The sequence below is a fragment of the Chenopodium quinoa genome, unplaced genomic scaffold, assembly GCF_001683475.1.
Source record: "Chenopodium quinoa cultivar QQ74 unplaced genomic scaffold, ASM168347v1, whole genome shotgun sequence".
Taxonomy (NCBI): Eukaryota; Viridiplantae; Streptophyta; class Magnoliopsida; order Caryophyllales; family Amaranthaceae; genus Chenopodium; species Chenopodium quinoa.
The window spans coordinates 9,159,901-9,182,521 of NW_018745024.1; the positions used below are offsets into that span (position 1 = coordinate 9,159,901).

Below are 22,621 nucleotides of genomic sequence, written 5' to 3' on the forward strand. Positions count from 1 at the left end.
TTTCATTCTATTTGTTACAAACCAACTTTTATGTATGTGAATGCATAATTTCGACTATTGATATCTTTAATCAAGATTTAGAAAAATTAAATGTTAATATTTGATATTAATATCTCTAACCCGTGTCAGAAAAAATAAAAATTAAAAAAAATCTCTAATCAAATTTCACATGACTATAGACAAAAATAATCTACATAGTGTTTGAACTCATGACCAACAATAATTAAGTTGAAAGTCTAACCATGTTGGCCAAATTTTAATTATACTTTTATATTTATTGCTTTTAATTATATATCTAACTTTGATTGGGGTATTTATTTATATATTTATAGTAATGACCCGGAGGCCGGATCATCACTTGTACTACACACTAGTTGTTTATTAAATAGTTGTTAGTCATTTTGGTGTATGTAATACGTAAAAGAGTTAAATGTTTAATAAGTTATTTTAGTAAAAATAGTTAATGATAAGCTAATTTAAAAAACTTTTATTATTTTAAATTTTTTAATAAAGAACTTTTAAAACCCAAAAGGCTATTTACCAAACACTCCAATTAATTTTTTTTATTTTTTTTATTTGATAAAACCTCTAATGAGTCTCAATTAGCTAAACGAGTAGACAATCTCCAAAATTAGGCTTTGAACATGATACATCGTGTCCAAACCCGAAAAAAAAGTAGTGAGTTTTTCGGCTTGAGGTTTTTTTTTTTTTTTTTTTTGGTATTGCACCAATTAAGATTTGACACATGACATACAACCTACTAAACTCGGTCACCAACAAATCAAGATTCATTAAAAAGGATGACGTACAATTTATACAAAGGTGAATTTATTTATTTTTTAATTTGCACAAAGATGAGATTATTTATTTTCATTAAAAAAAAAATAAAAAAAAATTAAAAAAAAAAAAAAAAAAAAAAAAAATCTCCAAGAGTACTCCGTCCTCCCCACCAATTCACCAAACACATCCACTACCCTCCCTAGTTCAATCACCTTCACCTAACCTCTTACACTAAAAACTTGATAATCCAAAAAGATTTCCCATTTTTTCAAATTTGTGCTTCCCCTCTTCCTCTCTCCTCCATTGAAGCAGCTTCTGAGGTAAAGTTGTTTTCTTTTTAAATCACCGAATATCAATTTCATAATGTAATTGTTAATCGTTTATTCTATTGTCAGTATATTCAATTAAGGGTTCTTCTAAGGTAGATTATTGAGTTATTGGACCGATAATTGTGTTTCTGGGTTTCAGTTAGCAATCTTGAATCTTCAAATGGGGGAATGCATTGGAAGAAATCCGACATTGATATGTGTACCCATTATGAATGATACCCCGGATCAAATGTTGGTTCAAGTTAACAAAGCTAAGGAACAAGGTGCTGATTTGGTTGAGCTTCGATTAGATTTTTTGAAGAATTTCAACCCAGATCATCATCTTCAGCTTTTGATTCAAAACAGTTCTTTGCCTACTTTGATCACTTTCAGGTAATCTTTATTTTTGCAGTTTTAATTTTGTCTGTTGATTGAATTTTTGGAAAACTTAGCTTGACTTTTGGGATTTAAAGTATGAATTTGGGCATTGTGTGATTCTGTTTTAGTTGGTTGGGTTGATCCATGAAGCATGAATTATATATATATATGATGTTTTAAGATTTGGGTAGTGAGAATTTTGTTCTGACGATTAGATTGTTGTATATTGGAACTATTGTGCATTGTGAATTAATGGGTTGCATATTTCAGTATACACATTACAATATAAGAATTCAATTCAATAGTTTTCAACACTTTTGACACCAAAAGTGCTGTCACGGGCGACGAGATTCTAGAACAGTCTCCAAAGGATGCAAGCTCTATCTAAACTTTTATTTCTTTAAGATGTCTAAGGGTGTAAGAAAGTTGGAGATCATGCAAGTGAATTTGGATTGCAGAAAGGATAATGGTCGAGGAGATGTAGAGGAACATAGAGAGAAAAAAAATAAGTAACTGGACTTGGAATCGGTTGGTAAAGTTACGATGCTAATGTGGTGAGCAGTGATAGAATGAGAACAGAGGGGATGAAAGTAATCTATGGTTGTCCACCAAACTAACTGAATTAGAGAATTTTAGCCTAGAAAGTTTCCCTCATAAATTTTACCCCTTTAAGTTTATACTTACTTTGCCTACAATACATTAGTCTTTTCTCTCTACCTCCTTAATCTCTCTAAGAGTAATCTTCATGATAAACTGAAAAACGTTTATCTAGTGGCATTTTTGTAAATAAATCAAAAACTTTTGTCAAATGTGGACCCTAGTAATGTTGATTTATTTACAGAAACGCCATGATGACTAGGATTTTATATTAATTTATTTACGGAATTGCCACTAGATAAACGTTTTTTGTTCATCATGAAGATGAATTGGGGCTCCCTCGATTTGAGAACATACAATCAACAAAAGAAATATGGGTACGTGCAGAAATTTTCCAAGCTCAAAATTTCAAGAAAAAAACTACATTATATTGACTTTGCAATATCTAAAACAAAACAAAATACAAAAAAAAAAGTCACGATACCTGGCAAAATCTACTTAATTAGAAATGAAACTAGTTTATAATTTTAATCCCAAGGAAAAAAATTTATGCAAAAAGAAGAAAATTCTATATCCAGCAAGAACAGAACTAAGCACCCCGTAAAAACAATATTTGAACTCACCTAATCATCAATTCATAATAGATGCGCTTCAATTCTGGCAACAATGGAATATTAGCAGGGGCCTATTCTATAATGGCATCACCTTCCTTAGGTTTTTTCTTTTCTTTTGAAGGATCAATATCAATAACTCTGGGACTGATTTTTCTAGAAAGGATTTGAGCCCAAACATAGTTTTTAAAGTCTAAGCAAAGGCGAACCTGATAAACAGAAAATTTTCCAAATATTAACTCATCAACAGTTAAACACGACTAAAATAAGTAGAAACATTTATCTCCAACAGTGAACAATTACTGCTAGGAAAAGAGATAATGGAACCAACAAACTCGAGAAATGGGGCATACTTGCTCAAGAATAAAAGCAATCTTTTCAGTTTTTGCCATTGCACCAAAAGGTTTCAACCTGCAGTATCACAAAAATATGTGTAATGATGATCAATTACACAACTTTTACCAAAAAAACAGAGTAGTAAACCACACTTACCGCGATCTCTTGCATCAATTCAGCAGCCTCGTCGATAAGCCCTTGTTCTTCCTTAACATTAGCAAGGGTCTTGATCAACCATGCCTTTTCTATTTTAACATATATCTGTAACAAACAGAATATAAGACATGAAACGTATGAAAGAGCATAACTTAACAAAAGACAAGCTCAACACAATAATATCTGGTTACCTTCCCAGCAGATACACTATTCAATGTTTTAATGAGCTATTGAGCTCTATATGAGTATCAAGATCAGATGTTTGATCCATGTAACCCATGGCTTGCTGCACCATTGCTGTCACAGCCTATAAATAAAGGAACCTCCTGATTAAATGCTTCATGAAGGAATTATGACTCCAAGATTACAATTTACAAGGTAACTAAAAAAGAAAATTAAACAATAAACAATTGTATTGTTTGATTTCTGTCTGGGGAACCCTGAACCATAATATGGATTTTTAATCCAAACGAATTACTCAATTTCCTTAAAAATTCCAAGAATATCAACATAGCACAATAGAAACAAGTCATTACTCCAAACCAAGCTAGGCATACAGTGGTGATGACCTAATACCATTTAAGTCCGTCTTATTCACTGCATTGCACATTTAAAGCATAGATTAACATATTTACGTAACCACAGCCGCTTCAATTATGATAAATTCACTAAAGTATAATATACACTAAGCTAACAGCTAGAAAAATGATCCTCATCATTTTGATTTCACCATAACATCAAAAATACCAATGTGTACCTGTTTGAGCTGGCCTCGGCGCTTTGACAGAACAACAATCTGATCATTCCAGGTTTTCCAGGCTTTAGCTTCAAAGCATAACTGGAGAATGTCACACACAGCTTTTCTAGTTCCAGCAACATCTCCAGCAAGTCTCATTTGCTTTTCAATATTCAATAATGCATCTATTTGTGCTTCCAGATTGCTTTGATTGTCCTGCAAAATGAAATCCAAGAAAGAGCACTGGTCAAAAGGTTATCGGGGAGAATGTAACAAAAAAGGAAGTATGATAAATTTCATTTTCTTGAAACGAAGGGAACCAAAATCCGTTAAACAAAACTTTGATTTTGGGAAATAGAATGTAATTAAGTGCTTTAAAGCTCATTTTTAGCATCATTGTGATAGACTGATTTTTTGGTTTGTATATTATATGGATAATAAGATGAAAGCTTGGAATTTCGATTAATAATGGCAGAATTTGATACAAAAGTGATAGATTAATAGCTTTAGGCTATTACTCTCCTGATAACTTTAGGTTATCGCTCTCCTAGTAACTTGAGGTTACCATTATCTCAACATATTTTCCTCACAATTCACATAATGTCCTACTGTATATACTATCCCCTATTAATATTAAGGCCATGGACTACTAACCTGAAAGTACTAGACTTCCCATATTGCCCTTCCTAATGTTAGTCTATTACAATCATCAAAGCTTCATTGTAGAAGTTTGGATAAGCTATGTTTTTTTTTAACTTCCATGTCCATATGCAAACCAAAACCAATGTGGTAAGCGCTACTTGGACTGAATTTCAAAGATTAGATGATTTAAGTTATCCAAAGAGTATTTTCCCGGACTTCAACGAACCATTGCCAGATGTTCTAAACCCATGTGTAATAGTGTTCAATGTGTAAAAAGAGTTCAAGGTGCAGTAAGGAGAAAGAGATAGGGGGCTTGGTGCAGAGGCAATTAAAAAAAAATGGTATAGTAATGAAAGATGTGTGCCTCAATTGCACCTCTTTAAATGCACTTTGCCTAGCTTAATTAAGGAAATGTACCCCCATTTGCATAGCACCTAGGTGCGTTTTTTATACCCTACCAGTGATATAGTGCTTCAGAGTAGAGAAATACAAAGTGAGATGATGCTTTGGGGAGGGGAGGCATTCCCAATATGCAATAATCTTGTAAAGTTGGGATTGTCAAAGAATGTCATTCTTGAACTAGAGAGGGATAATTATTTACATTCAACGAATACTGATAATTGATTATTGTTTGTTAAGTCTTTGATGATATGTATGTGCAAGCTTTAGGGAGGGAAGTCACACCCAATATGCAATCTTGTAAAGTTTGGATTGTCAAAGCATGTCATTCTTGAATTAGGGAGAGATAATTATTTACATTTGGTGAATACTGATTATTGATTATGGTTGGTTGAGTCTTTGATGGTGTGTATGTGCAATCTATGTAGGATCTCCACCTTTATTTTCATAAATGAAACCTGACATGCCAATTATTATGGAGAGTGCAACAAATCATTTCAAAAGAGTGGTGAAGATGCATGCTTAGATGAGGCAGATGCTATCCTTTACTCTGCCTATATGCCTTTGACAATTTCATTTCAGCGACGTGAAGTAACTAGTTCTAATTTAATTACATGATATTTGGATGTGTAGTGTGCTTTTCTCTAATGTTTGTTTGTTTTGTTTTATTTATTTATTTTTCTAATATGGAATGGAAAACAAAGTAATAGTATAATGTAAAAATGATTTTTAACTCATAAATCAAGTAATAAAATATAAACTACATTTTCATAAACATTTATGAGTGTTCATATGATTTATAGACCTACATGGGAAGGTGGTCAGTATGACGGTGATGAAAGCAAGCGAAGGAGTGCGTTGTACAGAGCCATGGAACTAGGAGCTGACTATATAGATGTCGAGCTTAAGGTTATACTATCCTTTGTCTTTTGTTTATTGTAGATCTAAATTAGTATTATATAAGTTTTCATGTTGTTAACATGTTGATGTGGGAGGTATGTTTAGCTGATTTGAGTAATAGAATGCAACAAAACGTAAAAGATGTTTATATATGAACAATAGAGTTGCATACTTAGTACTTTGTATACCTCATTGCTCTAGTCTTAAAGCTAATGTTAGAGACTGGAGCATCTTTGGCTAGGATACAAGGATAAAGATGAACAACAATGTTTTAGATAGATGATGCCATCTGCCCCATAAATTAAGTAGTCCAAATTTGGCCATTATCATTTCAGTTTTCACCTAAATAAGGTGTTGTTTCTGATGTGGTTTGGTTTGACCAAACTTAAACCATATTTTTGTTCACGTGGGGTCTTTATAGGTTTGTCTCTATGTGTATTTTTCAAATATCTAATTTTACTAATGCACTATTAAATCTAAAAGAAGTAAACAATAATAAGTAGATATGACCTAATTTTGGATCTTTGTGGCTTAGTATGGTTTGATTCTAATAAACTCTGACTATTCTTTTTCCATAGTTTAACTTTATGGTTCCCGAGTTGCCATCTCACAACTTTGACCATTAGTATAATTGATTATACATAAGAAAAAATTATAAAAACTTGATACTTTGAAAGTATATATTGAGACTAATTTAACAAGATATAACTTAACTATGTATTCTTTACGTATAAGTTACAAACATTGGTCAGGATGAGTATGTGAATAATGCAAATAGGCAAAGTGTGTAGATTGAGAAGAAAAAAAAAAAATTGGAGGTAGTAAGTACCTAAAATAAGGTAAGGACATTACAAGGTCAATGAATTTATATTTATTTATTTATTTGTATTTCCCTATTGAGAGCCATGAAACACATTTGAAACCTAAAAGGACATATAGAATTAGAATGAATTTATTTTTTGGACCTCTAATGTTGTGATTATCTTTACATAAAACAAGCAAAGGGAATTATACACTTTATCTGACTCTACATGCTGTATGCCTGTATGGCACTATATTTATGGTAGAGAAGCTGATAATTCTTATGAGGTACTCATTAGTAGGGTATTTTAAAATAATGTTTATCAAAGAGCTATCGTGTTCCTTTAGCTCTTGACTCAAGTCTCACCAATTACCAATAGGACTTGATTAGAATGAATCTTAGGATTTTTTATTACACATGGATGGCATTTATGTTTATCATTAACTTACATGGGTTATTTGCTTCCCTATGTTGTTTGTGTTTAGATGATGGAACTTGAATTTTTGAAAATCAAGCTTGTAAGGAATTCTTTCTAAAGAAAAATTGTCTCATCATTTTCCTCTTGTAGGTAGCAGATGAGTTCTTTGACTCTTTTGGTGGAAAGAAGCCTACAAGAACCGCGATTATTGTTTCCTCTCATAACTATCAAAGCACACCATCAGTTGAAGAGATAGGAAATCTTGTATCAAGGATACAAGCAACTGGAGCAGACATTGTAAAGATTGCAACAACCGCTACAGATATTACAGATTGTGCACGTATTCTTCAAGTACTTACACATTCTCAGGTGTGTTTCAAAAGAAGATTATTTGTGTAATATCTATCATTTAATTAGGAAGGAGATTACTGATCCTACTTACATCTTTTAACATGATGCCCTAAGTTCAATTTTCATACAGGCAAGAGAGGGGGGGGGGCGATTATAGGCATGCCTTAGTGCCTTACTATAAGGTTTCTGTGTTTCTGATTTGTACACCAGACCATATGTTTTAAAATAGTCCACATAATTTCATCTACAATATCACAAAATATTATGAAAAATAATTTTTTAACATTATACAAAATTGGGAATTACCTTCATTATATTTGATTTTATTATTCTGTTGAGTGTTTGATTGAATTTTACCTTTACATTTACAGGTTCCAATGATTGGACTTGTTATGCGCGAGAAAGGATTGATGTCAAGGATACTTTGTGCCAAATTTGGTGGATATCTTACTTTTGGTACCCTTGAGGAAGGAGCAATTTCAGCTCCTGGCCAACCTACTATAAAAGACCTCTTGGATTTGTATAATTTCAGACGTATAGGGCCTGATACTAAAGTATTTGGAGTAATTGGGAATCCTGTTGGCCATAGTAAGAGTCCGCATATGTTTAACGCAGCATTTAAGTCTGTTGGCTTCGATGGAATCTATTTGCCTTTGCTGGTGGACAGTTTACCTAACTTTTTGAAGACCTATTCGTCTACTGATTTTGTTGGATACAGGTACCACTACCTTTCAAATTACTCATTGACTACTATCATAGTTTATGTAAGTTCCAAAACTCATAACCCACATCTCATGTACCCTTGGGAAAGCAAATTTGTAGACGTCTATGTCCCAAAAAATTCTTACGAAATTTTCTAATTAACTTGATTATGAACTCTACAAATAAATCAGATATCAGCACACCATTTGTGATATTTTGTGCCGTGGCTGATATCCACACTAGTCAATGTGAAGTTAGTCATTTGATTAACTTATGACATTATGTCATCCTTTTGCAATTAGAAATGGCATATTTAATGAATCATTACATTTTCTAGATAACAAATAAACAGAGTTCTTTTGTTATTTCATACTATGCTACATTTTTCATCCAATGATGCATATTGTGCAGTGTCACAATACCTCACAAGATGGCTGCACTTGAGTGCTCTGAAGAGGTTGATCCCATAGCCAAGGTATACCAACCCTCTTTAGCTTTGATTTTGTGAATAAAGTCTGTTCATACTATGATTCCCATGGTCGTTGCTTGGAAACTTAAGAGCTTCAGAGTGGACGAGCTTCTCCTTTCCTCTTCTCATGGACTTCCCTCTTCTCATGGACTTCCCTCTTTAGTGTCTATCTGGTTATCATTGTGCAATTGTCTGACTATTTTATGATCTAATAAGTTACAATTTTTATCCTTGGGAGGTTATATACTAAATATAGGTGAGGGGCTACATAGATTCATCATTTCAAAATCTGATTTGGTGTAGGGTTGTAGGCATTGTTCTCTCCGCCTAAGTTTCACTCACTTTCCGTTTTCATCCGTTTTTTTAAGCTCAACCCACTTTTACTTTATTCCTTTCATGGCAATCTTTTATTCATTTTTTAATCACCTACAACCCCACTTTGTGGGCTCAATTTTATTTAATAACTCCCTAACTCTCCATCTCTTTCCTCTTTAAAGCAAAAGTACCCACATGCATTGATGCATGGTCCCCATTTTTCACTTTTCATTGGTAAGCGTTGTTACAATAATTGAGTAACACTCAGCAAAACAGAGGGAGTATGGAGTATGAATTATAATTAGATCTTATCTTATCACATTAATCTGAACTTATTAGCTCTTATTTTATCAGAACTAATTTGACCTTATTAAAGCTGAAGTTAAAATACGTAAAGAGAACAGAACCGTAGTCTTTTGTCTTTACATTCCATGCTTGTCACTTAAAGGCACGAATTAATGGTTTATTGGTTGAAACTGACTTTCCCCAAATTCTATAGGCAATTGAAGCCGTAAATTGCTTGGTTAAAAGACCAAGCGATGGGAAATTGGCAGGTTACAATTTTGATTATGTGGGAGCTATTGAAGCTATTGAAGAAGGATTACAAGGTTTGTTAATCAATTACATTTTATGTATCCCTTTAAATACTTTCCTCACACTATCATATAACAATACGTTGTTCCTTTTGCAAGTCTAGAAGGTGGAAGTATTGCACCAAGATCACCCTTGGCAGATAAAGTTTTTTGTTGTTATTGGAGCTGGTGGTGCAGGAAAGGCACTTGCCTACGGTGGAAAAGCTAAAGGAGCTAAGGTGGTCATAGCTAATCGCACACTTGGTAAGTATTTTCCTTAATGCGTTACATTGGCTGACAAACTCAGTTACATAATTTTTTTATTATTACTCTTACGGCAGTAAACACAGTGGTTTACTGGTAATCTAGGCATATTATTTATGTGTATGTGGGCTTCAAACTTGCAGAGGAAACAATATAATTTTGATGCCATTCTTTGGTTAAAGATACTAGATATCGTCTTTCTTGCTGAAAATTAAAAGAATTTATAAATTTCATGTCACTGGATATATTTTTTTCATATTTAACTTTTGATTGTTTTGGAGCACTCAAGGATATATTTTTTTTTCTATACATATATTTTATTATTTTAAATTCAGAGGAAACTTTGAAGTGAATAAGAATTGTTTTGGATATCACGCGTTGATAGAGGTCTCTACTACACAACCTTTGTTTTTTGTATTTTGTTTTAGATTATATTGACATCTCTGGTTTTGTACTAAAGGGGTTCCTGCTTTCTTGTTGTTTGATATCAGCAAGTGCTGTGGATTTAGCTAGTAGCGTTGGAGGAAAAGCTATCAGTCTTGATGAACTAGATGACTTTGCTCCAGAAGAAGGGATGATTCTTGTAAATACTACATCTGTTGGAATGAAACCAAAAATAGCCGAAACACCTATTTCTAAGGTTCAGCCCTCTCTTTTTTCTTATGCATATATACCTTTTATTACTTATGTTATTTTCAAGTATTGTTAAATGCAATAATTTCTACCTATGCTCTGCTGGAAATTTAATTGTTTCAACAGTAAATTATTTAGTCTATGCTTTCCTTGATTATTTGATTTCTGTGGGATACAAAATGATTTCTGTGATAAATGTCGTAGTTTGTTGTATCACAACAGATGTTGCTCCCCTATTGAAAGGGTAATGTTTTAGACATTTGACCACTATATTTTTTATCATAATCAAGAGCATCATGCAACTATTAACGGTTTAGTTGATTTGTTTTAGATGGTGCCCTCGTCTAATCTCATCCTTAAGTATAGGCGTATAGCCATTGTTTACTATATCTGGATTTATTTAGGAAGTAAAACAATCGCAATATGGATGCTACAAACTGCTCAATTATCCAGAAATACTAGTCACCTTGGCAAAAAAATGTCACCTTTTATCAGATGCCTGGGAAAAGTGTTTACGTGTGACAAAATAGTGATACGTTAAGGCACAACCCCCCCCCCCCCTCTCTCTCTCTCTCTCTCTCTCTCTCTCTCTCTCTCTCTCTCTCTCTCTCTCTCCCTCCACCACCACCATACACTTCTTTTTTCTTCCCACATTATAGCCGTATCCCTGATCTGTGCATCTCAGCAGATAAACTTAGGAATTCCATTTCCATTAGATAGTTCTTTGCTTGTCCTGTGCCCATGTATAAACTGAGTGGCTGTTGTGCTTAGGTACTCATTTGTTATGAGACCTTTCCCTACTTGGCCCTATTGTTTATCAACTTATTTCTAATTGTTTATCAAATTATCTCTAGCCATAAAGATGAAATAAAGTAATTTAGTGAATTACAAGTAAATAAATGTTCTGAATTTTGAGGTGTTGGAACTACATCAGTGTAATATCTGGATCACCAGATGGAAGAGTATGATATGATATTGACATCTTTTCTGTACCATCCTGGTAAATTCTTACATCAACCTCAACACTAAGCCAGTTTTGGAGTAGACATGGAGGCATGAAGGTCGTTTGTTTTTATTTATCTATTTTTTCCCATTTAAAAATTTGCAGCATTTGGCAAATCATCATTATAAATATGACATATATGTGGTTATGCCTGATATAGTAGCATTATGAAAGCTGCAAATCCTGCGATAGCTGTACATAAATATTGCTTTGTCTCCTGCTCTCCAGTAATGTGAACATTTTACATTTGTTCATGCTCAGTTTTGATTCACCATCAAGTTGAACTATGTTTCTTTCCTATGTGTTCTTCGACAGAAAGCTTTGAAGAATTATGCTCTTGTTTTTGATGCGGTTTATACACCAAAATTAACAAGACTCCTTAAAGAAGCTCAAGAAACAGGAGCCGTTATTGTATATGGAACAGAAATGCTTGCTAATCAAGCCTTCAGACAGTATGAAAAGTTCACTGGTTTGCCAGGTAAGATTCATAACAAGATATGCTTGTTTCTCACTTTCTCTAACTTATGCCATCGACAAGATTATATTATCGATTCTGGCAAAGTTAACCAAAATATCAATCCCATATTAAAGCAACACCCTTTATGAATTCTTCGATTCCACTTGATTGATTAGTATTATTGCTATGTTTCTGCTGATCATCTGATATGTTTCTTCTGCCCTTGCTGACTTTTGTATTGCCTATAAATACAGCCCCAAAGGAACTAATGAAGTCAGTCCTGGCAAAGAGCACGCAATGACGGATTTATTAGGTATTTCCATTATATTTCCAAGTGATTCTTTTGTACCAAATTGTGTAATTTCTTATGTAAGCACGGTGAACCTGAAACTTTTTTTTTTGTCAAATGGCACGAGGCTACAAAACTGGAGGCTGCTTTGTAGAGCAAAGCCATTATAGAGGGCGTATAGGCCAATGTATCTTATTTTTTACAAGGGGGGGGGGGGGGTGGCTCTTGGTTTATCCCGTTGTTTCTGTTCCTGCTTTTCCCTCCAGTATAGAATAAGTTATGTATCATTTTATCCCTGCAATGGTGAGTAGGTTCCGGGTACAACTTACTGCGCATCACATTGTGTTTGATTAAACCTGTATTACTGTTGACAGTGACATTTTTAAGGCTGCTTGCTCTCGAGTTAGCATTTGTGGTTTGGAAGTAATCAAAAACTACAGGTCGTATATAATAGCACGTTGTATCACAATGCAGTTTTAGTAGCTAAAAGCCTAAAAGAACTCTGTTACATGACCTACATAATAAGCTTTATATTTAAGGTTGAAATCCAAATTTAGGTGCAGCAAGGTGAATGGAGTAATAGAACTACCTACTTCTGAACTCGTGGTCTGATGGTCTCAGTATCGCGGCTACAATGTTCTGTGTTTAATTACCTGGGATAAGTGAGCTTAGACTCAATCCAATATGTACCTGACTTAACAAAAAATCTATAAAAATCGTTGTTTAACATTGTACAAATTCGCTTACTCGTGATTATTACCTATGAATACTTGTTCTTGTACTAACAGATCATATTTTACCAAATAAATTCTGATCAAAGTTGATCAGAACATAACTTCTTATTACCAATTGTTTCTAGTTCATCTTTAATTTTGTATTAATAAATTATCTGAAATTTGGATATTTAAGAGATTTATATTGATACGAACTTATCAAGGTTTCGTTTAATATCTCAAGGATAAGTTATATTAGCACCACCATTTCTAAACTTTTCCAGTTTTAATGACAAGGGCTGAACTAATTCGTTGTTAGTTTTAAACTATAAATATTTTCTGGCATTGATTTTAATTTGCTATAATGCTACTTAAGTACACAGCTAATAATGCAGAGGATCATTATTTATAGTTAATAAACCTTGTAAATATTGATCACGGGGATAAATTAGGAGTAGATGATTATAGAACTATTGAGCAATTGATAAATGTCTATGTAATAGGGTCGTCTTAAATATTTTTGGAGCTTTGTACTATTGAGCAGTTGATAAATGTCTATGTATAAAGCGGTTTTTGATGAGTGTCTATTTGGCCGGCGAAAGGCCGGTAAGGGTAACTCACAAAAGTTCAATAACATATTGATCATCATAAAATATTTCCTAAACATAGCAAAATAGCTTTATTAATTTATTTGAACAAAACATTTTTATATATAGTTATGTCCTCTAAACACACCATGAGCATAAACTAATTTACGTTAACATGGTAAATTAACAAGAACAATAACAAATTTGATTTTAAAATGAAGCTAAAGATTCTCTTGGCATCTCTGAGGAGCAAAAGATAAAATCTCATTTTTGACGTCAAATGAGAGCTTAAAGTTAGCTAGTTGATAAGCACCAAGGAGGCAAGGTCCAGGATCAGGAACTTGGCCAACCACCATACAAAAACCATCGATTGCATCGAGCTTAACAAACATGTTGTCCTTGTCCATTGTCCAATCGACCTCCCCTCCTTGGTCACCTTTCGAAAAGTGAAAGACCACGGATGGATAGCTTTGGCCCTCTTTAGGAGTCGACGTGTAGCAAAGATCAAAGGCTTGTTCACCAATCGTCTGCCAACCATATTGAGCGAAGTAGTCAACCATGGCTGCACGTAGGGGTTGATATACCGTTGTAGGTAGTATTGTGGGTGGTGCACCCGAGTCGACGAAGAACCCTGTGCCTTTAGAAGGGTCACCATCTGTTAATGCACATATAGAAGCATCAAATGAGAGTCTATTTCCGTTTACACTTATACCAGTGAAATATATATGGTATTTATCTTTTGAATTCATAGGAATTTGTTGGACATTAGGTCCTTCTAGCTTGGCCGCATCACCAAAATACATTGTAGATCTTCCAAGGTCTGGTTCGGCCCAAGATGTGAGACAAAAGGAAAACTTCCCTTGAGTTTGGGCATCAAGTTGGGTAATGAATGAACTTGGGCCGGGTGCAAGCCCAAATAACCCTCCAATTGTATTGTCAGGCCCATCATTTCGCCCGAAGTTGATGTTCTTGTTGATGAGACCGCACCCGAATGCTAGATCTTGAATAAATTCGGGTTTTTGGGTTTCCGGATTAAGGAATAAAAATGTGTCCGTCCCCATCGGACCAGAGGTAGACACTGACCCGCCCATATATTCATTCAAGTACCCACATGAACTATCATAAATGTATTTAGGTTCACATCGCGGATCATCAGAGCTAAGTAATTTATACGTTAAAGAATTTTGAACTCTAGGGTTTCCACCACTTACCTCGAAACATGGGTTGCATCCGTCGCATTGTATCCAAGTATTGTCATCCCCGCTGTCTATAAGAAGATAAGGGCCGAAAAGATTTGAGCTTGTGCCAAAGAAGACTTGTGTTACAAAAAAATTGCTTAGCCTCCACCATACGGTGGATTCGAGTGAGTTTGTACTTGAGCCCGAGCCCCTTCTTTTACGATATGTTGATGCTCGTGACAAAGATATATTCATAAGGAATTGGTGGCGTTGTTGGGTGGTTAAACTTTGAGGTACGATTAGTAATTCACTAGAGTCTATGGGGATCATTGGCAAAGAAAATGAGCTTGTTTTAGGGAATATGATGGATGTTGTAATAATGTATAAGAAAAAAATGAAATTTGTTGGTGCCATTTTTTATTTTTATTTTTTCCTAGGGAACGTTTGATAGCCTTGGAATGAATAATGCAAATGAAAGATGATATATTTTGTAAGTTTGTAACCCATTTATGGCTACTATAAAGGGAAAAAAATGTGACAATAATTACAATAATTATAATTAAATGCGTAACGTTTAACTTGTATTTCTGTTCTTAGACATGCATGTATAGTGTGAAAGCTATTAAATTAAAAGTGATTTATTTCCAAAATTATGAGTAGCCTTTGAGGTATAATCTCCAACCCAATAGGAAAAAAGAGATCATATTTACATACATTAAAATTGTTGTGATTTATTTCCTTTTTTTTTACAGGGTGATTTACTTCCTACTATGACCCATGGAGACAATAGAGTACAAGGTACAACTCTAGAAATGTAATTAACAGTGCGTCTACAATATAGTACGAAGTGTATGTGTCCATGTTATAGAAAGATATTGCTGAATAAAATTCATACCAAAAAAAAAAAAAAAAAATCAACAACTCAACAAGTAATTAATCATGAAATCATATATAGTAATGGTAGGTTTTGTTCACTTTATTTTCACTTATTTCATGTCTAATAAGTTCAGATAAGTTAAGTTAAGGAAACATAAGTTCAGATAAGTTAAGTTCAGGAAAATAAGTTCTAATAAGAGTTATTCAAGTTCAAATTACAACTAAAATAAATTCAGATTAGTTCAGATTAGTGAAAATCAAGTGAATAGAACACATCATGTAATCTGTAATAATTAAGTATACATCTGTATTATGCATTGCATATAACTCAAAAATATATTGTTTGTATGTGTGTATATAGTATTTCCCTTTTACGTTAAAATAATATGTCAAAACTCAAAATTGTAATGAAGTATTTAGACTCTCTTTTTTTTTGTCACGCTATAAGGTTTAGAATCTTTTGATGAATAATACTTGAATACGGAATAGTTAATTACCTCAGTTTTTATGTTTTCCTAATAATATCATGTCATATTTGTTGGTAACCACTCCATATTGTTTATTATACTTTTAATACTCCCTCCGTTTTTAAATACTTGCTCCATTTTTCTTGGACACGAATGACGATGTTAATCTTTGATCAATAAAATCTTTAATTATCAATAAGTATAAATTCTAACAATTGAAAATTAATAATCCATTTATTAAAACGATTCCAACAAGTACCCACAAGACTATATTTTTTCTTATGTGTAAATCACAAACATTAGTCAAAGTAGGACGAATGAATAGTGTAAAAAAATAGAAATTGAGCAAGTGTGTGGCCCGAGCAATGCTCCGGGTTGTTACTTTGAACACTTGTAATTAAATAGATATATTCATTATTTATTATTTATTTATTCATTATTTGTTTGTTTTTAATAGTTTTGCATTAAATCTTTGAATAAATTATTTATTGAACAACTATTGATTATTTATATAAACATGTTATTTGTATAAAATTTATAATGTAATGAAAATAAAAACATAATTATTATCAAAATAACTTTTTTGTAAGAACTGCAGTTCTTAAAGGTTCAGATCTACAATCCATATATATTTATGAGTCGAATATAAAGCATGATTATTTTATGTAGATGAGATGGTAAGTCATTTAATGTGTATTTTTGAGGTTGTGGGTTCGAATCTCATGATAGGTTTTTTTCAAATATGAATATGATGACGTGGCAAGGGTGCCACGTGGCACATAAACATATTTAGAAACGTTTTTTAATATATAAAGTATAGATACAACATACTTCTAAAGTTAACTCTACTCTTCATTTGACTGTTATTTTTTGGTGCCCAATCATACAACATATTTCTTTTGTATTTGTAAGTTGATCACACTTTTGGTGTTCAGTCATTAAGCAAGAGATGAAGAGATGTTTAAGAATTTTCCCTAAGAAATTTGGATTATCTATTTGATTTGAAAATTTTATTAAGGTGAGTCTTAAGCATTAATTTTATTTGTAAGTTGATCACACTTAATTGTGTTAAGCAAAAACCTTGTTCAAGTCTGAACAGTCACATGAAAACTAGTCATCTGACTCCTCGCCCGCCCACCGTAGCTCACGAAGCAATCAACCATGGCTGGCCTTAACCAAACGAATGTGATTAATACTACCTCTTTTATTGGCATAATAATTTTTAACATAAAATCTTGATTGAATATGTAATTTTTATGTCATATTAATAAAAATAAACTTAAATTTGGGTTGTAGATGGTCCGCTTGTCCCCGGATGTGGGCCGTAGATGGTCCGCTTGTCCCCGGACGTGGGCCGTAGATGGTCCGCTTGTCCCCGAACGTGGGCCGTAGATGGTCCGCTTGTCCCCGATAACTTAATGGCTAGTATGCAGATTAATACAGTATATGATGCATCAGAATAATTGAAAAGCCCTTTGGTAATTTGTCCACCATGCTAATTCATTGCACATATATAACTATAAAAATGGGTGAAAATTGCTCAAGAATAAATAGTATACTTTAATTTTGCATTCATAGGAGTTTGTTGGACATAAGGCCCACTAATTTGGGCACTCTCACCTAAATGGATAGTAGACTATGGATCATTGTATAAGGTTATTGCCTTATTGGGGTTTGTATTTAGCCCAAAGTCCAATATATTGTTTACTTCCTCCATTAACAGTTATCTGCAACAAAGGGAATATGCGTGGACTCCTAGGCAAAACTTTTAAAGCATCATTATTGAACACTAAGGGCACTTGATTAAGTATTAATCTTACTTTAAAAAAAAAAAAAAAAAAAAAACCCATAACCACCTAAACCCTGAACCAGAACCACCACCAACACCACCGACAACCACCAGAACCACCCAACCCACCGATACTTAGAACCTAAAACCACCCCCAAAACCACCGAAACCCAACCACGAACCCAGCCAAAACCCCCCAACACCCCACCACGAACCTAACAAACCACCCACGAACCCAGCAAACCACCACAACCCACCCTAAACCACCACAAACCCAACAAATTAACCAACACGAAACTCAGGCCACCCCCACACGAACCACCCCCACGAAACTCAGGCCACCCCCACAAACCAGATCTAAAACCCATCCCCACGAAACTCACGCAACACCCATAAACCCACGACCACCACCTATACCCAAACCCACGAACTCGGATCAACGACCAGACCCACGAACTCGAACCCAGACCCACGAACGTTAACCCACGACCAGACCCACGAGCTCGGATCCACGACCAGACCCACGAACTCGAACCCACGGCCAGACAAACCCAAATCGCAAGAGGAGAGAGAAGGGGGAAGATGAACAAAATTGTAGAATTAGGGTTTGAATTTTGGAGATTTTTCAATTGAAGAAGAGTTAGGGAGATGAATGGTTTTGATGAAGATGTATGATTTTTGGTGAAATTGATTACAATAATCAGATTCATTAGTGTAGACACCCATTTGTGTCTCCCCAAAACCAAACCCGGTGATGAGTGTCTTTCACGTCGAATCATAATCGAATGAAACGAAGTGTGGAAAGGTCTAGTGTTGCGGAAAGTTTATTTCTTTTCTCTTCTATCTGTTTTTGAAAACTTTATTTTAAGAAAACAGCCAATCCAGTTTGGTTGGTCCATGATATGGGTCCAATAGTGGTGTAGTTGGATGAGGTTTGCAAAGACTTTTCCAACGATATATTATAAGCCCAATTCCGATGAATATTGAGGAAGTTATGGCCAAAATACTAAACTGCGCCCAAACCGGATTTTACCTACGACCCAATGATCATGAGGAGGGTCCAAAGGTTTAATCCTATTCCTAAACTAATTAGGATTGATTAGAATCTTCTATAAGTTTCTAAAATATCTTAATAATCCTTTTTTGAAAAGATAAGATTAAGGAATTTGATTTAAATATAAACTTTCCTTTTTTATAAAACTTTCCTTTTTTAAAGTCCTAATTCTATTCGGATTTAAACATGTTCAAAGACAGTCAGATATTATTTTTGTGCCTCATAATATTTATCCAAATTTTATATGGTTGGATAGATCTTTAAATTATCTTTCCAATGATATATTATAATATTAAATCCGAGTTATAACGAAAAAGATATGAATGAGAAATGAAACTTTATCCAAAACTGACACCCTTCCACTATTTTGGCCATATCTTTTTATCTAAAAAATATTTTAATCTGATTCTAATTGTGTTGGAAAGTAGGCTTTAAGAGCTTTCCAACGACATATTATATGCCTTATTTGGACTTACGGATCAAAAGATATGATAAAAACAAAAATGCGTTAAAAATAGGCTTGGCGCCTGACTCCAGGCATTGGCGCCTGGAACCAGGCCTGGCGCCAATGGCCAATTCCTGGCGCCAACCTCGTTTTGCGTGCGCCATACTCTGTTTTGTTAATTTTATCTTTTTGGCTGATTTTCTCTATAAATAACGTATTAAACTTCGTTTTCGATAACCAGATTTCATCAATTCTTATTTCAATTCACCAACTCTCATCAAGATTTTCTTGATTATTCTCTCTCTCTTTTTCTAAACTAGGCTTTTCTCAAATATAAAATTCCGCATTCACAAGATCTTGATACACCTAGCCATATTCGAAGTTGCCTTCGCCCTAGACGTGAAAGGTTTTAATTTCTGAGGGTTTGGTCCCAAATCTCTATTTCAATTATTTAATTTAATTGCTTTGATTATTATTTTTCCTTGAAGTTACTAACGTGTGTATTTTGTAATTAGAAAGAGGTACGAGGCATCCAAGTAAGTACTTTAATTGATTTATTGATATTATGATGTAGAAATCATGTTTACATTGTTATTATGATATTCCTAGTATCATGTTTAGGGTAAATTTAATATCAAGTATGATTAAAAGTACGATGCTTTCTATTGTTCTTCCTAATATTTATTCATGTTAGTATCATGTTAGGGCTAAAGATTTGATTTTTATTGTTTAGTGACATGCTAGGGTTTGTTATTAATCTTGTTAGTATCATGCCTAGGATCTTGCTACTATTATGCTTTAATATTAACATGAACATGATAATGATTATAATTGTTATAATTTATGATGATTATGAATATTATTATTATTATTATTATTATTATTATTATTATTATTATTTTGATAATGATTATTATTGTTTTGATTATGATTATAATTTTATGATGATTATAATTATTATTGATATTATTGATTATGTTGCTTGATGCTCATTATTTTATTTTATTGCTTGATCACCTTTTATTGCATGTTTAAAGGGAATTTTGTACTTGCAATCATGCTTAATAAGATAATTAATAATCTTGTTTAGGGTTAATTTTGATTATAATTCAAGTGATCGCCAATAATAGATTTGTTTGTGCATTAATATTCAACCAACATAGATTAAACAGGTTTAGGGTTAATCCTATTGATTGCATGTTAGTCAGAAAGCGCACATGAATACGAGCAGAATAAAGTAGAGGCCTATTATTAGGGCAGGTTCAATCTCTTTTAGGTTGGATTTGTACCATCATCCCTGAACCCTTATTTGGTTCATGACCTTATGGAGTTGACGATCTCTTGGATCGTTAAGGGGTGTAACCTTCACCTCGTGATGGTTTACAAGTTCCTTAAAAACTTGTTGGCGACTCTTTTGCTCTATCTTCTTCCCTTTTGGACGCCACCGTATTCGGTGTATGATCACAGTAGGGTTCAAGCTAGTGGGATTTTAAAGGCTTGAAATTATTCCCTACAATTTGGTAAAGAGTTAAATCATGTTAGTAATTTAATTAGATGTCTAAGTTGTTTAAGTAAGGGTAATATGGTCATTTTGTTGGCAAAAAGTTACTAAAAATGGAAGGAAAAAAATTGTTGCACATAATAGATAGCACCCAAAATGGCAAATGTTGCAAATAACCGTTAATGGAGGTAGTATATATAATAGAGGCACCTCCTCCATTGCATTAAAACTTTTAATGTCAAATACCCAATTTAAAATCAGCAAAAAAAAAAATTAATCAATTAATCATTAATAAATAATAACTATATACTAAAAGATATATAAGCAATGACATAAGTTATATTGTCATCTCAATCTTGATTTGCCTTTACTTTGGAAAGTATGTAAGCTTTTAATGATAAAATCAGATATAAAAATACCTTGACTATTGTATTTCAATCATAGCCAAAAAAATTTAGATTTTAGAAAGAATAAAAATAATATCACATTAGGAAAACCTACATAAATGAGAGTTGAGTGTGTGAGCATTAGTCTTGAATTCTATATGCTCTTGTGATTTTCTCTATTTGACAATTGTTAGGGAAGATTGGTAGTTAGATGGATTTGATTGGTTGACTTTGATACATATTTATCGGATTTGCCTTGAATTATACTTATTGATTTAAATTATTTTTAGGGTGAAGTATTGATTTATTTATTCATTGTTTTGCTTAGGGACAAGCAAAGGTTTGGCTTTGGAGAGTTTGATGAGTCTATTTTATATATATTTTTTTCCCTATCCCATGGTCATATTTGTGCTTATTTGAGCTCTACGGAGCTATTTTTATTACTAATATATGTTTTCTAGTGTTTTTGTAGAGTTGGTATTATTTTGTAGGAATTTACAGATTTATGTCAATTTCCGAGCTTATTGAGCCACTACAAAAATATTAGAGTCGAATCGTATTTTATGACCATATATTTAAAGCCCAAGGCCGAGTTAGAGAAATTAAATCCGGCAACTAAGGGTTTGATACGAGAGAAGGTCCAAGATTTTACAAGTTATTATATCACGACAGACCAAACAAGTGAATGAATTTGGGCTAATGAACTCTAAAATACCAAGTCCAAGAACAAAAGAGAACGGAACATTGAAGCCCAACTCATGCTGACCGGGCCCGATCATTCGAGGCCTGGCCCGATCGGGCGCTGAACACTCACGCTGATTTGAAAGCCAGATGGGCTTTGTTAATTAAAGCCCAATCCCTTAACTGATGGGCATGAATTATCGGGCTCAAAGAAGTGGTGAACGGCTGCTTTTGGAGTTTTACTAAGAGTAGGATTTGTGGGTTTCTTTCCTATATATTAGGAAGTAGTACATAGGCTTGGAGTTAGGCAAGTTCTCTTAGTTTAGTTTTAAGTAGTTTTTAGTTTCGTTTCTTTTAGTTTTAGTTTTCTTTTTTCTAAACTACTTTTTCACAAGATTTATTATTTTGTTTCCTTATTAATTTTATACTATTATTCTCTTTATATTAATTATGTGTGAGTAGTTTTCTTTCTAGGGTTTGTGGGGATCCATAAATAATATGAAGAGGGTAATTTATTTTTGTTGATTATCAATGCTTGATTAATTTCCTATTATTGATTTAATGCTATGCAACTAGATTTGCGCAGATCTTTTATGTATGAGTTTAGCAATATTGGTTCGAGATTCGAGAGATGAGAATTGATATTTAGGCCTAGTTTCAATAGGCAGGTTAATTTATAAATGGTTAAGTCGAGATTCGAGAGATGAGATTTAATGCCGGTAAATTAACTCTATGATTGTATTCTAAAAACATCCAATTAGATCTTTTTAAAGAGCATCATAACTCCTAACTAATTCCACATTTTAGTGTAGTACCATTCTAAAAA

At 33.4% G+C, this 22,621-nt stretch overlaps 2 protein-coding genes and 1 long non-coding RNA gene across 3 annotated transcripts; 1 reads left to right on the forward strand and 2 right to left on the reverse strand.

Annotated features, from left to right (window-relative positions):
• The first annotated feature begins 1,249 nt into the window (after positions 1–1,249).
• On the forward strand, positions 1,250–12,584 carry LOC110708540 (bifunctional 3-dehydroquinate dehydratase/shikimate dehydrogenase, chloroplastic-like). The gene is made up of 10 exons (XM_021886680.1): positions 1,250–1,481; positions 5,747–5,852; positions 7,214–7,432; positions 7,786–8,132; positions 8,528–8,591; positions 9,400–9,508; positions 9,608–9,736; positions 10,228–10,376; positions 11,688–11,850; positions 12,084–12,584. Exons 1-10 carry the CDS (start codon positions 1,270–1,272, stop codon positions 12,128–12,130), a joined length of 1,545 nt encoding a protein of 514 aa, XP_021742372.1. The 5' UTR covers positions 1,250–1,269; the 3' UTR covers positions 12,131–12,584.
• On the reverse strand, positions 1,488–4,179 carry LOC110708541. Its single transcript, XR_002508756.1, has 3 exons — positions 3,924–4,179; positions 3,028–3,473; positions 1,488–2,883 (listed from the first exon to the last, which is right to left on the reverse strand). It is a non-coding gene; the product is annotated as an uncharacterized LOC110708541 (long non-coding RNA).
• Positions 12,585–13,639: 1,055 nt separating the features above from the next.
• Positions 13,640–14,221, reverse strand: LOC110708911 (protein ASPARTIC PROTEASE IN GUARD CELL 1-like). The gene has a single exon (XM_021887136.1). It carries the CDS (start codon positions 14,219–14,221, stop codon positions 13,640–13,642), a length of 582 nt encoding a protein of 193 aa, XP_021742828.1.
• Positions 14,222–22,621: the final 8,400 nt, after the last annotated feature.